Here is a 16,313-nt window from a genome sequence, read left to right on the forward strand (position 1 = left end):
CATATCCTTCAGACCAGCCTGGGTTATTAAATGCAGATAGCTTTTGTATAACTCACTTTGAAGATTATTGTATGATCCACAGGTGGTCATTAGTGGCTCCTCAGAATTTGAGGTGCGTGTTTTCCTGAAACTGCCATGTAGCTTCTTTAAACAGACACACTATTTACAAACAGTTCAGCTATTTTAAAGGTCTTTGTTCAGTTTTTAAATTTTAGAAATAGCAATGCTCTTATCTCTATATTTTATAAATATAGAGGTGAAGTTATTAGTCCCTCACAACTTTATTCAATGTATAACCTTTTCTTTACAAATGGACAATGTGCTCCAAAATGGCCACTGGAGATCCAGTCTATGTATTCATAGAAATCATAGAAACCCTACAGTGCAGAAGGAGGCCATTCGGCCCATCGAGTCTGCACCGACCACAATCCCACCCAGGTCCTATCCCCACATATTTACCTGCTAATCCCTCTAACTTACGCATCTCAGGACTCTAAGGGGCAATTTTTAACCTGGCCAATCAACCTAACCCGCACATCTTTGGACTGTGGGAGGAAACCGGAGCACCCGGAGAAAACCCACGCAGACACGAGGAGAATGTGCAAACTCCACACAGACAAGGAATTCGGTCTGATAATGTCCTGAAGACAGGCAAAAGTTGTGTTCCAGGCTAAAATATGTTCATTACACATTCAATTTTATGGAACGTGGGTGTTACTGGCTAGGCATACCCATCCCCAATTGCCCTTGACCAACAGAAGAGATTCTGGAATTGAATGGGTCCTTTTGAAGAGCAAGAAAGTAATCATTTTAACTCAAAAAGGCGTATGTATGTCTTAAATCAATGGGACAGTAACTAGGCAGGATGTGGCTCAATCTAAGACAACCACTATATTTGGTAAAAAAATTACAACAGTGAGGAATCATATGACGGAGTAGCTGTGTTTTTCCCTTTTGGATCATTAAATAAGAAATGCTATCTGCAGAAGAGATACAGAAAAGGCAGTAACATCTGTGCTGAGAAAGATCTGTAAGTTGGAATACTGCCAAGCCTGTTACATTTTAAGTCCACCACGACAGCTAATTGACACTCCACCCCACCCTCCGCTAACGAGACTACAGGAAGCTGACTTTGAAATCTACAGACAGTCCAGCACTTCAAGAAAATCCGACAGATACGCGTGACATGTTACTTCGGCTTTTGAACTCCCCAAAACTGCAATTCAGGTGTGAAGATAACCTTCCATTAGGCCTGCAACATACTCCCTTCAAAACAAGACAACCATGTGAATTATGAACTTTTTTTTCTATAACATGTAAAAGTACACTAATCTTTCCAACTGTACTTTGTGTGCGTGATTGTGTGAGCGGTGTTGAAGCATTTAATTTTGGGGTGAATTCTTAAATAAACTATTATCTTTGTTTAAACCTATGAAAAGCCTTCTACTGGCTCTTCAAATTGTCCACATACTCAGGGATTAAAATAACCACACACATCTTGCTGTCAAAAGTTAACTGATATCGACAGTTGGGTAGGATGCAGCGATTTCAGCAGTTCTTTCTCACCCTATGCTTAACAGTATTTGAGGAATGTTCCATTTAAATTCAAAGAAGGATCATTGAGGAGAATGCTAGAGATGGAACAATATAAGGTTTGCTTCTGGCTAAGGATTACCACATTACTCCAATCTTTACAAATCTTATTCCTTCTCAGAAGGATATATTCACAAGTTGACACATAATGGGTGAGAGTTTCCAGCCGAGCTTGCCGCAAGACTGGAAAATTCTGCCTGAGGTCAATGGATCTTTGCATGTCCCCCCCCCCCCCCCCCCCAGCTACAATTCCCATGATGAGCGGGACAGGATGGGAAAATTACCCCCATAGCTGCACCTCGATGTTCGTTGCTGTCTTGAACCTGCTGTCTGTAACCTGCTAAATTGTTCAATAAAAAGACACTGCATTTTTCCTCTTGTCTTTGCAGGTATAATGGGAGAGATTTTCCTGAAATCACCACAAGTATGCAATGCACATTGTTTCACTGTGATCGTATTTGGCTCTGAATCAGAACACGCGTTCAAGCTCCACTCCAGGGACTTGAGCACACAATCTACGCTGAGGAAATGCTACAGTCAGAGGTGCTGTTCTTTGGATGTACAGCGATAAGGTGATTCTGTTATACTAATAATTGAGAGGCTTGGACTCATACCCCAGAGAGCGTGAGCTCATGTCCCACCATGGCAGTTGAGAATTTGAATTTTGTTTTAAAAGATCTGGAAATAAAAGCAGAGCCGCTCTGACAAAGGGTCATCTAGACTCGAAACATTGGCTCTCCCCATAGATGCTGTCAGACCTGTTGAGATTTTCCAGCATTTTGTTTTTATTTCAGATTCCAGCATCCGCTGTATTTTGCTTTTATCTATGGAAATAAAAGACTTGGAATCAACAAAAACAGTGGCCATGACACTATTGGATTATTGTAAAAATGCAAATAGTTCACTACTGTCCTTTAAGGGAAAGGAAATATCAAAGAACAAAGAAAATTACAGCACAGGAACAGGCCCTTCGGCCCTCCAAGCCTGCACCGACCATGCTGCCTGACTTAACTAAAACCTCCTAGCCTTCCGGGGACCATATCCCTCTATCCCCATCCTATTCATATATTTGTCAAGATGCCCCTTAAAAGTCACTATTGTATCTGCTTCCATTACCTCCCCTGGCAACGAGTTCCAGGCACCCACTACCCTCTGTGTAAAAAGAATTGTCTCGTACATCTCCTTTAAATCTTGTCCCTCGCACCTTAAACCTGCGCCCCCAAGTAATTGACTCTTCCACCCTGGGAAAAAGCTTTTGACTATCCACTCTGTCCATGCCCCTCAATCTTGTAGACTTCTGTCAGGTTACCCCTCAACCTCTGTCGTTCTAGTGAGAACAAACCAGGTTTCTCCAACCTCCCCTCATAGCTAATGCCCTCCATACCAGGCAACATCCTGGTAAATCTTTTCTATACCCTCTCCAAAGCCTCCACATCCTTCTGGGAGTGTGGCGACCAGAATTGAACACTATATTCCAAGTGCGGCCTAACTAAGGTTCTATAAAATTGCAACATGATTTGCCAATTTTTAAACTCAATGCCCCAGCCGATGAAGGCAAGCATGCCGTATGCCTTCTTGACTACTTTCTCCATCTGCATTGCCACTTCCAGCGACCTGTGTACTTGTACACCCAGATCCCTTTGCCTATCAATACTCGTAAGCGTTCTGCCATTTACTGTATATTTCCTATCTGTGTTAAACCTTCCAAAATGCATTACCTCACATTTGTCCGGATTAAACTCTATCTGCCACCTCTCCGGCCAAGTCTCCAACCGATCTATATCCTGCTGTATTCTCAGATGGTCCTCATCACTATCTGCAAATCCACCAATTTTTGTGTCATCCGCAAACTTACTAATCAATCCAGTTACATTTTCCTCCAAATCATTTATATATATTACAAACAGCAAAGATCCCAGCACTGATCCCTGAGGAACGCCACTTGTCACAGCCCTCCATTCAGAAACGCACCCTTCTTTGACCGAGCCAGTTTTGTATCCACCTTGCCAGCACACCTCTGATCCCATGCAACTTCACCTTCTGCACCAGTCTGCCATGAAGGACCTTGTCAAAGACCTTACTGAAGTCCATGTAGACAACATCCACTACCCTACACTCAATCATCTTCGCCACTTCCTCGAAAAACTCAATCAAATTAGCGAGACACGACCTCTCCTTCACAAAACCATGTTGCCTCTCACTAATACATCCACTTATTTCCAAGTGGGAATAAATCCTGTCTTGAAGAATCCTCTCCAATAATTTCCCTACCACTGATGTCAGGCTCACCGGCCTGTAATTACCTGGATTATTTTTGCTACCCTTCTTAAACAAAGGAACAACGTTGGCTATTCTTCAATCCTCCCCACTCCCCGACACTCAACCATCTTAAATGTGCTTTATCACCAAAGATTTACACCTGATTTTTGAACATCTTCCAATTATTGTATTTTAGGTATAAAATATGATCTATGATCTCGAAAACTATTTTCAGGCCATTAAACGCAATTAATTGTCTGTGATTTAAATGTGCATTCCTGATTCTAGACTTTTACCCAATGTTCTATCTACCTCCTGGTTATGCACATTGCAGAGGGGGTATTTCATTCTCTAAATTCCAATTTTAAAAAAGAATTTATACATAAGATGTTAACCTGCTTTCTCTTTCCAGATGTTGAAATACTGAATTTCAAATTTCTAGAGAAGTAGAAGCCATCCCGATGTAAGTTTTTTTAATACTCTTAGATATAACATTCACAATGACTCAGCCTTTGAAAAGCATCCTCTATACAAACAAATTCAGTTTTTATTTCTCCCTTTCCCACCCCCAGCAGTCCTTTTTTGGTCTGATTGCTCAGTTATAGGTCCAAACTTTTAAGGAGAAATTCTGAGACTTAATTTTCACTTGGGGTACAGAAAATTTCAACCAGATGCTGAAGGTGAAATGGCAGTGTTCCAGACCATTACACCAATACCAGCTGAAACAGATGCAATGTGTGAACGTTCTTTCTGTCCGCAAAGAATTGGGTCCTGTTTATTAACATATGTAGCTTCCAATACACACACGTGCCATACTGCGATCCCAGTGGACAGTCTTAAATTGGTTGTCAGTGTCATTTTTAGCATGCTGAATATTATTTAGCAAATGTTGTCCAATCACAGAATCACATCTAATATTGGACAGTGTTTTTGGGTTTTGCAAATATGGCCTGGTTGGGTATGATCTATATCTTGTCCATTGCAAATAGCAGAACGGATATGCAGTTTGATACGATCCGCGGTCTTTGGGTCGTATGGTCTATTTACCTAGCATCACACAGGTACTGAAATTCACACGCACATTACTCATTTGTGTGTTAGGCAAAATGTCTTTTTGGCTTGGCAGGAACAAGCTGTCAGCGGAGAATACTGCAACATGATGGATTACCCTGGAAGGGCAAGCTGAGGTAGACTGGGCAGTTCTTAAGGTCAAACGTGACAACCTTAGGCCCATTCATGAGTTAGTGTGATAAGCCATGCAAAATGATCTGATCAGGGTAGTCATTATCCTGTAGGATATCCTTGATCCACCTTATTTCAGGCATCAAGCTTGTATGGTGAGAAAATGCCTCGAATCCCAAGGTTGCCGATAAGGCCAATCTTATGGCATGTGCAACTGTAAGAATCCCAATGTGTGTATTGACCAATGAAAGTAGGCTTGCGGTAGACCATAGTAGAGAGTCCCCAACACATTTCTTAACGAGTACGTTAAGGAATTTCATTTGACGGCTTAATTTCAAAAGTGAATTTGAGTGCAGGATGGAGCCAATTAAAACATGCAAGGAAATTATTGCATGCTGGTATATATTTAAACATAGCAAACACATTAGTCACATATCAGAAATATACAAGGATTAGGAGATTAGGTGTCATTCCACTGAAGACACATTTTTCATGGAACCCAGCCAGGGGGTCCCATGACAACATCATCCATTTGGGGATGCATAGTGTCATTGAAGCTGAACTTAACTGCACGTCGTGGAGTTCATAAGCTCAATGAATACGGATTCATGCAACAGCAGCAAGTGTAGATTGTCATGATATAGGGCCGCAGTGGAAATAGATATAGAAATTATGCTGGAAATATAGGCTGTTTTGATTCCACATAAAATTAATGCAGTTCAGTGGTTCCGATCATTATATTCTATATTTAAGAGTGCATCTTTTTCTTGCAATAGGTCTCCCATGGTGTTGCACAGAGTCAGATGTCAGCCAACGTAGAGATTGCAGAGTATCTGCCGTTTAGAGCTTAATTGTATGAAAAAGGAGCTTTGCAGATTGGAATGTGGTCATTTTTGGTGAGATTTCAAAAAAATACTGGGTGCTTCAGGCCTTAATAAGACTGTTTTGCATTAGCTATGTGGTATAAATAGGGAGGTCTTGCTGCAATTGTACAAGGTACTGGTGAGGCCGCAACTAGAGTACTGTGTGCAATTTTGGTCCCCTTATTTGCGGAAGGATATATTGGCCTTGGAGGGAGTACACAGAAGGTTCACCAGGTTGATACCGGAGATGAGGGGGTTAGCTTATGAGGAGAGATTGAGTAGATTGGGCCTGTACTCGTTAGAGTTTAGAAGGCCGAGGGGAGATCTTCTAGAGACACATAAGATAATGAAGGAGCTAGACAGGGTAGAGGCAGAGAGATTCTTTCCACTTAGAAAGGAAACAAGAACTAGAGGACACAGCCTCAAAATAAGGGGGAGTCAGTTTAGAACAGAGTTGAGGAGGAACTTCTTCTCTGAGGGTAGTGAATCTCTGGAATTCTCTGCCCATTGAGGCTACCTCGTTAAATATGTTTAAGTCACAGGTAGATAGATTTCTGATCAATAAGGGAATTAAGGGTTATGGGGAGCGGGCGGCTAAGTGGAACTAAACCACTATCAGATCAGCCATGATCTTATTGAATGGCGGGGCAGGCTCGAGGGGCTAGATGGCCTACTCCTGCTCCTATTTCTTATGTTCTTATAAAATATTAACAGAATGGACACAATTTAAAATCAGTTCTAGTTAGACTATTTCACAACAAACATTTTACCATCAGCAATCTTTATTAAAAGTTTTGCATTTTTCCAAAACAGAATGTACCAAGATAGTGCTGAGACTGTACAGCATTTCATCTAGCTACGTGAACAAAAAACAAAATTACCATTTTACAATGTTAACATTGAACTCATGAACCTCAAATATTTCAAATATGTATTAATGCAACATCTTTTAATCAATACCATCCATTCATTTGGTCTTCAAAACTCAGACTCAAAATTCTGAACCTTAAATGCTGCTAACTGCCAACATGCATTAAAATGAGAAGTGTACATTTACATTCACCTCTCATATTGATATAAACAGATTCAAGTCACAAAACTATAAGCCCTTATGCAAGAAAATACTTTGCCAGGTACTCTTGTGAAAACTAGCTGAATAGGTTTTTATTTTAAAATTGCAAAATAAGTCAACACATTGAATTCCATATCTGAAGAGAATGCTAATTAGTGGAAACTTCCATTCAGATTATGACAATTTCCTACAAATATGCCTTGTACCAAATAGCTGGAACAAATAACACCTCTCAAAAGCAAAGAAAGAACTTTCACAATGTACTTAATAGGTATCTATTTTTAAAATGATCTTACAGAAAAGATTCACTATCACTTTTGAGCTGAGTAATAGCTTGTCTGTCACCAATTCATGCGGTACATTTCAACAATTCAAAATAATCCACTTTGGAAACAAACAGCTTTGAAAGTGTAATCCATCTCAATTTAATATTGCATACATCAAGACAGTGTTGCTGGTATAATGAGGCGGGGTTTTAGAACAGTCATTAAGCTGAATATTTTCACCAAAAAAGTATTTCACTTGAAACAAAGCAATTTTTTCCTGTTGAGGACCAAAATAGTTTCATATCAGTGACAAGTAATCTCAGGGCAGACCAGATCCTGTGAGCTGTTAAATACAACATACTGAGACAGAGACACAGCTAATGGAACAAAGCCATTATTTGCAACTACTAGTACCATTTGCTTGATTTGTATTGTGTCAAAGAGCTGGTCTTAAAGCAGAATTTTAATGAGCTTCTTGAACTTCTGAAACTTCTTCTGTAATGGCCTCTGTGGCACTTGCATTTGCTGCAGAGTTTAGAACATTCCCAAAATCGCCACCTCCTTCCTTGTTGCCTGCAACCTTAGACTATCAAAAAAAACATCAAATGAATACAGGCCACTATAAAATGTGGTGAAAGAAAAATGAGACTGCTATAAACACTTGTACTAAAAGTCTTGTAAATTCATTTGATGATACTATGACAATTTATTAAAAATCAGCATGGAAATGAAATAATGTTTCAAAGCTTCAACTAAAGCAACTAGAAACATAGAAAACTACAGCACAAAACAGGCCCTACGGCCCCACAAGTTGTGCCGAACATATCCCTACCTTTTAGGCCTACCTGTAACCCTCCATCCTATTAAGTCCCATGTACTTATTCAGGAGTCTCTTAAAAGACCCTATTGAATTTGCCTCCACCACCACTGACGGCAGCCAATTCCACTTGCCCACAACCCTCTGTGTGGAAAAACTTCCCCCTAACATTTCCCCTGTACCTACCCCCCAGCACCTTAAACCTGTGTCCCCTCGTAGCAGCCATTTCCACCCTGGGAAAAAGCCTCAGAGTCCACCCGATCTATGCCTCTCAACATCTTATATACCTCTATTAGGTCTCCTCTTATCCTACGTCCGAGAAAAGACCGAGCTCCCTCAGCCTATCCTCATAAGGCATGCCACTCAATCCAGGCAACATCCTTGTAAATCTCCTCTGCACCCTTTCAATCATTTCCACATCCTTCCTGTGATGAGGCGACCAGAACTGAGCACAGTACTCCAAGTGGGGTCTGACGAGGGTCTTATGTAGCTGCATCATTATCCCCGGACTCCTAAACTCAATCCCTCGATTGATAAAGGCCAGCACACCATACGCCTTCTTAACCACCTCCTCCACCTGCGGGGCCAATTCTAGAGTCCTATGGACCCGGACCCCAAGGTCCTTCTGATCCTCTACCGTACTAAGAGTCTTTCCCTTTATATTGTACTCCTTCATCCCATTTGACCTGCCAAAATGGACCACTATGCATTTATCTGGGTTGAAATCCATCTGCCACTTCTCCATCCAGTCTTGCATCCTAACTATGTCCCTCTGTAACTTCTGACATCCCTCCAGACTATCCGCAACCCCACCAACCTTCGTGTCATCAGCAAACTTACCAACCCATCCCTCCACTTCCTCATCCAGGTCATTTATGAAAATGACAAACAGCAAGGGTCCCAGAACAGATCCCTGGGGCACACCACTGGTGACCGATCTCCAATTAGAAAAAGACCCATCTATACACACTCTCTGCCTCCTTTGGACAAGCCAGTTCTGGATCCACAGGGCAGCAGCCCCTTGGATCCCATGCCCCCTCACTTTTTCTAGAAGCCTTGCATGGGGGACCTTATCGAACGCCTTGCTAAAATCCATATAAACCACATCTACCGCTTTCCCTTCGTCAATGAATTGACATCCTTTTGTTTTAAGATCGCATCGTTCTTGACTGAAATGTAGCCATGTTAAAAATACATAACCCTGTAAAATTCCAAATGAACAAAGTATTGTTTTTTTGGATCACTGATTGGGAAGTTCACAATTGTTCTCCCTCCACTAATGCCCAACTAATAGCTCACACTATATAGTGTAATATCCACAATCTATTTTCCCATCTCGCCACAAATGTAAAGGAAGACAATAGCCTTTCCTTATTTTTTGAGACGATTGACTCATGGGCAACACAATACTTCAATGTGTGCGCATATTTTTAAGATAGTGAGCAAGAGATCCATGATCCTTCATACCGTTAAAGATCAGGAACTGGTATTGCTGCCACAATCTGGCACTACCAGATTGATTCTCAGCTGTTAATGTCAACTGAAATGAACAGAGCTGTTCCGGGTCATTGGAGCTCCTCCCTGCGACCAGTATTGAAGCAGAAGGTCTCCATGTATCAGTAAGTTTGAAGATTTAAAAAGAATATACAACAGACCACACATGTACATCCATCCGCTTGCTTTTCAGGGGGCAGGGGGAATAACGAGAAAAATCTGGCACTCTACGTTTTACCTCCTGAAGTTTATGTTTCAGCTTCATATTTAAATAATTTTCTTCAACACAATGAAAGTTATAATGTATGCACTGTATTCCTTGCATCTTTTACCTTTAAGCTTTCAACTCTATCTTCAAATGACTTGAAAGTTGGTGAATTTCTGCAAGAATATAAATAAAATGTTTTAACAAACATTCAATAACAAATGACATATTTGTATTCTAAGCTGTTGCAGAATGATAGACAGATCCACCTTGCAAAATATCATCTTACCAGCATCTGATAAGTGTACAGGTCATATCACATGTGCACCAAAGCCAGCAGGAAAAAACACTGGACCAACAAACAGAACTGACAGGAACTTCACAAAATCAACATTGGTGGCATTATAGTACAGAAAACCATGAGTATCCATGAATGTGTATGTCCATGAATCGTCCATTGAATGAATCATTTACACAAGGCATGTATTTAGACAATCATAAACAAAGATACAGAGAATCAATGCAGATCAATGCAGATCAATACACAAAATGTTCTGACAACTTGAACACATCGTCTACCCTAAAAAGATCTGAAACCTTGTCATTCTACTGTAGCACTAGAGGAAAGTGAAATTTGAAAAAACTTGTTTAAGGTATATTCTTCTGGTCTTTTCTTGGGACTACATCACATATTAATCCCTGCTGGAAAAATGATGTTGCAATATTGGTAAAACAATATTGGTAAAACAATAAATAAATATTAAATAGTCATTTGGTGGTACAGAGCTCAAGTATTATTGGAAAAAAAAGTGTTATCAAAGCTCTTCATCTTGCACTCATCAGGTCAATTCACAAGAAATGTAAAGGGAACAACAATTTATACTTCATGAGAAGGGAATTATGATTGTTCGGCAAGTGGACTCGATAGGTAGAGACATTGCCATAGAGAGTGTGTCAGTTAACTGATGGTTGACAGAAGTAGGCAGTTTGATTCTGTTTGGTCAAGGAATTGCCCTGGTTCATTCCCCAGGGCAATGTCTTGACCAGAATCAACCTTCCTGGTTTGAATTTAAACAAAGCTTGGCAGTTAACTGTCAGTCATCAGTTAACTAGTGTATTCTCCATGACAATGTCTCTATCAATCACAGTCCAGTCGCTAACCAATCGCTCTTCTCATGAAGTACAAATTGTTGTTCCCTTTACATTTGATATTCTTGCAAATTGTTCTGATGAGGGTGAGACAAAGAGCCTTGACTACATATGCCTTTTTCAGCAATATTGGAAGAAATAGAGGAGATTTTGGAGAACAGAAAAGTGAAACTTGTGTCTTTTTTTTCCCTCCACCATGTGGGAAAGTTTTTTCACTTGTACTTCATCGGAGTGAGAACCTACACCTTATATGACACACTCTATGATACAGAATGGCCAAGGCTTTGTGTGAGTGCAATGGGATCAACCATGCAGTTCCACTGGCATAAAAAATAGTTTCCCCCTCTCCCACCAATAAAAATCACGCCAAAACGTGACCAGCAATGGAATTTTAAAAAGTTGTAATTTCTACCACTCCCACAATGAAATCTAGAAATTTCAGATCAATGGAAGCCACAATAGCATTATGGTCAAGTCAATATCCAAATTTACGAACAAAAAGCTTTCAAACTTCACTCCACAGTGTCTGCTGGCTACAATGTGCTACTCAAACATTATATACAATGAATTAGGCATAACTTTTTATTTTGATGCATATAACACAGTACCTCATAGCAGGCATGCTAATTGAGTGCCGTAGAGAATGAATGCTAATCGGCCAGCATTAAGGAAACAGCAAAAAGTTAGTTTAAAAACATGTAGTATTCCATTTATAATATTAAACAGATTAAAAGGAACGCATTATGTTCTCAAAACACCTTATATCTTCATTATTTAAAAAGACACAATTTTCCATTTGTTCAGCAGACTACAGTTCTACATAAAATACACCCACCCAGCCATGCATTTCTATCATAAATAATGCTTAATTTCATGAAGTGAATACAAATTGATTTTGTACTTCAATATTTTTAAAGTTCGCCTTTCTTACCTAAAAGAATGTGAAAAAGCATGTAATCTGCAGGATGTCATCATGAGACGGTGCGCATTAACAAGAAAATTGAACACAAAACAGATCACTACCATTTTAAATTTAACTGCTTTTAAACATTTCAAACTTTGGTACCCTGAGTAACAGATAGTCAGATTTTTCTACAAGTGGTTTATAAGATATCTCGACAAGCTATGGTTAGCTCCTAAATTGGCAATGCTATCATCACTAAGGTGCAGATACAGATACTGGACCCCATATCCAGGAAGCTCAGGACGAGACTTGTACCAGATTTGGGGATTTTACAGATTTGGTCCTATCCCGAGCATACACATAATAAATATGAAAAATAAAGAATAAAAGGATTTTATTCAATTGCTACCCAGGGCGTTAGCTTCGAAAGTAGCCTGTTTTCAGGTCCTTCCGATTTCAGGATAAGGGGTCCTGTACCTGTTTATATTCATGGAAAAGCTTAGAGTGTACATAACCAAGTGCATCCGAAAGATCTTATATCTCCTTGTGATGCTCACTCACCCACCTTGTAAATTTATAATAGCCTCAACCTAAACACATCGAGGTTCAAAATGGAGTTATATAGAATTATGGCCCATTTGCTCCAGGGCTCATGAAAACCAAGAAAAGACTCAAAATGTAGCTGTTCTGTTCTATAATTAAATTGTTGTTTCAGTTCCATAAGCAAAAAAAGATTTGGCAATAACAAAGAATCACTTAACAGTTTAAACTTAGGACAGATATTAGTTACATGCACACAAAAACTCTCATTTAGAAACTATGATTTTGATTCTTTATTAGAACCATGAGAATTAATAATGGCATTAAAATATAACCCAATAAACAAAAATACACTACAAATGCAAGCAGAAATTCAATAGCAATTTTGGCCGAAGTTCAAAATTTGAGGAATAAAAACAGAAAATGCTGAAAATACTTAGCATGATTGGCAGCACGGAGAGAAATGTTAATTCTGTTTCTCTCTCTACTGATGCTATCTGATTTGCTGAGCACTTCCAGCAACCACTGTTTTATTTCAGAATTTTAGCACAGCATTTTGCTTTTGGATTAAATTTTTTAGCATACTGCTCCTAATCAGACATCATGATTGTGTTACAAAGTAAAGCCTTAAAACAAGTTTCAACTGTAGTAGAGAATAAGTCTTAGTATTAAGTGATCCTTCAGTTTGGTTAAACAGCAGGTCTAACTGGCAAATTAACATATAATCCTAAAAGAGAAGTTTTTGATATTTACTAGTTCTCAAGTCACATGATTACATAATTCTACACTTCAGAATTGGAGAGAGACAGATTAAGTTTCTCTCAAGCTCTGCTCCAGCACCATTTTTACTAGCATTTGTGTCTCTTTAAGTCATATTGGGGCAAGTCACAAAGTTTGTTCGCTGGATGCTTCCAACCAATCGGCCTACTTCTCTCTCTCTCTTCCACTAACCATCCACCATCAATCTTAGTTCCTCCAAATTTTCTTCCCTTCTTTTATGGTTCTGATTCAACATGAGGAGTAGTGCTGAAGCCAGCAGCCTGCCCACAGTTCATGCAAGTGACTATTCTTGGCACACAAACCTAGACAATAATTGCCAACTCATTCAAACTGGGGGGACAGGCACCACAACAGAGCCAGATTCAGTCTTTAGATTATGCCTAAACTTGTTTATTGTTTGGTATTAATCACTGGATAGAGATCGAAAGTGGTGACTCCTAAATTATTTCCCTCTCCGATTTCCCCGAGTGAGAATGAAGCAAAATGCTCTTATTGACAATTGTATCAGCTATAACAGGAACAAAGCTGAACTTGGAATTTTGTAATGCTAAAAAGGTGAAGTAACCACTAGATCTACATCATAAAATAGCAGCAAGGCTGATAAGAGTGACATTCCCCATGACAGACCATAGCAAAACAAATACCAGTTGAAAAATGTGAAACCTTACACAGCTATCACACCTTCTCTACAGCAATATAAAATGAATCCCAGAGTGACTTGATTACCATCTCTAGTTGTAGTGGAGGTTGAAAAGTTTAAAGGTAATTCAACCCACTTATATTTTCTTTACAAGGGTACATTGGTTCAGGGTGCATGGTTAGCTCTGATGCATACAAGTACATACATCCTTTCACACAAACCATTATGGCAAATGTCAGTAGAATATAACCCTGCTTTAAGTGAGGTAAACATATAATTAAATGCCCTCATTATGCAATGATTTGTCCACCACAGTACAGTTGTGACACTTCAAAGAGCCTAAAAATAAAACAAAAAACAAACAGGCAATGGTGCAGCAATTCTAGCATCACCTGGGAAAAAAATGCAGCGGCTGGAGAGAGCACAGGTCTCATTTTCACTCAGGAGAAAGAAATGGTAAAGCAGAAAATGGGCTGCATCCCAACTCTATCATAAATCCATCTCAATTGATCCAGATTTTTAAATTCCCGTCAGATGGTATAAGGATAGAGAAGATTCATTCATCCTCTGCATACAAAGTGGTGTTTTCAGTGGCAGTTCCCAGACTTACCTGGGATGTTTCTCCTTTTATTCCCATGACAGACATACCAGTTGGGACATGGCTTTTTGAGGCCTTATACAGTCATCAAACTTTATCTATTGCAATGTGGAATAAATTAAAGGACTTGACTACCATTTCTAGTCATAGTGGGAGTTGATGAGATTATTAAAAAAAACATTCATCCCACTTAGTCTTCTTTGCAAGGTTCAAGGATGAATGGCTACCACTGGCGTTCTTACACGCACAGATAGGGCACACTTACCATGCAAAGGACTTAGTCGATGGAATACAAATGTGTGGAGCAATACAAACAAGTGTGTAGGTGCACATACTCAAAGTTTATGAAAACCGGAAGAAAATTTTGTGTAATCAATACATTCAATCCAATTCACTTGTACCAAATGTTAGCAAAAGAACATAAAATGAAATGTCCAAAAAGATTGCTCTCCTGGCGAGATTCTTGCTGCACTCACAATGTAGCATTATAGGTATAAAGTTATAAGGCTTTATTTGTACAAGAGTCCAGGAGACTCCATAGAGAGGTGTAAATGGTGGTGTGGTTCCAATTCCGAGATTCCCAACCCAATCAGCAATGCAGTTAAAGATGAAGGTTTGTTCAGGTTGCGAGCCCACACCCTGCACTCCCAACCCAGCTGGTTCCACTGCAGGGGTAAGCATGTCCTAATCCACCACAATGCTCATGGAGTTGGGCAGCTTTTCAAAGAATTGTGGTTTACGGCATCTCAGTTGGTAACATGAACCATAAACTGCATGAGGAAGCGATTTGAAAGACAATTTCAAAAGCTTCTCATCATTCCCCCCATGGCAAAGTATGGCATCTTATGACCATGCAAAAGTATGCCCCACACCCAATGGCCACTCATGTCCCCATGCTAAAGTATTCTCTCCACCCATTCACTATGGCCTTTATTCCCTTCATGCCTAGATACGGCACTTGCACAATCATTTGCCCACCAAACAATGTATAGAATAATTGAAAACTCCAGTAGCAATAGAATGCTTGAAAAAAGCTTTTTTCCCCCCCCAAAAAACACTGATAAATTTCCACTTAAAAAAATGTTTTACTACAGGCAAATAAAACAATCATCCAGACAATTTAAAGTATGAATAGCTGGAACTGCAATCACTTGAAACCGCTATTTATAAATAAACATTGTGAAATTGACAGCAAAGATCTGAGACCCATGGCTGTCAATCAAACAATGTTTTCCTGGGAGTCAGTTGTTCCGGTACTTTAATGGATGTCTGGGCTCTCAGCAAAGCATGTTTAATGAGGCTTGGCTAAGAGCCCAGACATCCAACAGAGAGTACTGAAACATTGCAGGTACTTTGTGAAGGGGTGAGGAGCATGAATTTGCATGCCAAGTGAGAGAGATGAGGGATAGAAGGCCTTTTTCCTACTTTCATGATGACTGGAATGAAGTCCCACTGCTCCAAGGCAGACCTTTTACGCAGCCCCACTTCAGCACCTAGCATTTCATGGTTGCCTCTGAACATTTTCCCAATCAGCTGGCCTGATTGCAGCCTTCTCCCCCTTCCCAGTCAAAATCCTGTCCTTTTGAGAACTTTATCCTGAAGCAGGTGAGTTGAGCAGGAATTTTCTGACTCCCACTACTCCTCTTAAAGATGAAAATCCAGTCATAACGTTAGATCCAGAACTAGAGTTCTTCTTTACTTCAAAATGACCGACCAGAAGCACACTGAATGAGTTATCACTTCAGAGAACCATCATATCCAATTTCAGCAATGTTTTCTCAAGGATCGTATTTTGGATATTTGTCAGTAATTAAGCAATTTAATTCTGCATCTGCTCAGTCTTGAAAAATATTAAACTGCAACAGTATTAATCTACATTCTGTTCAGAACAAGACAAGCATACCTTCTTCATCAAGCCTCAAAACCAAAATGTCTTACATTCACAAAACCC

At 39.7% G+C, this 16,313-nt stretch overlaps 1 protein-coding gene across 5 annotated transcripts in view; it reads right to left on the minus strand.

Annotated features, from left to right (window-relative positions):
• The window catches only part of LOC144495827 (tumor protein D52-like), a 191,103-nt gene that overhangs the window by 99,524 nt on the left and 75,266 nt on the right, over positions 1–16,313 (minus strand). The window contains exons 5-6 of one of the 5 annotated variants that reach the window (XM_078216362.1): positions 9,879–9,927; positions 6,636–7,821 (exon numbers count right to left, since the gene is read on the minus strand). In XM_078216362.1, the coding sequence (XP_078072488.1) occupies positions 7,699–7,821; positions 9,879–9,927 (172 nt within the window). In that variant the 3' untranslated portion in view covers positions 6,636–7,698. Of the gene's footprint in view, positions 1–6,635; positions 7,822–9,878; positions 9,928–11,836; positions 11,859–16,313 lie in introns of those variants that run through there. The other 4 variants (XR_013498343.1, XM_078216363.1, XM_078216366.1 and 1 more) reach the window with 4 other exon arrangements.

This window comes from Mustelus asterias, chromosome 7 (assembly GCF_964213995.1).
Source record: "Mustelus asterias chromosome 7, sMusAst1.hap1.1, whole genome shotgun sequence".
Classification (NCBI taxonomy): Eukaryota; Metazoa; Chordata; class Chondrichthyes; order Carcharhiniformes; family Triakidae; genus Mustelus; species Mustelus asterias.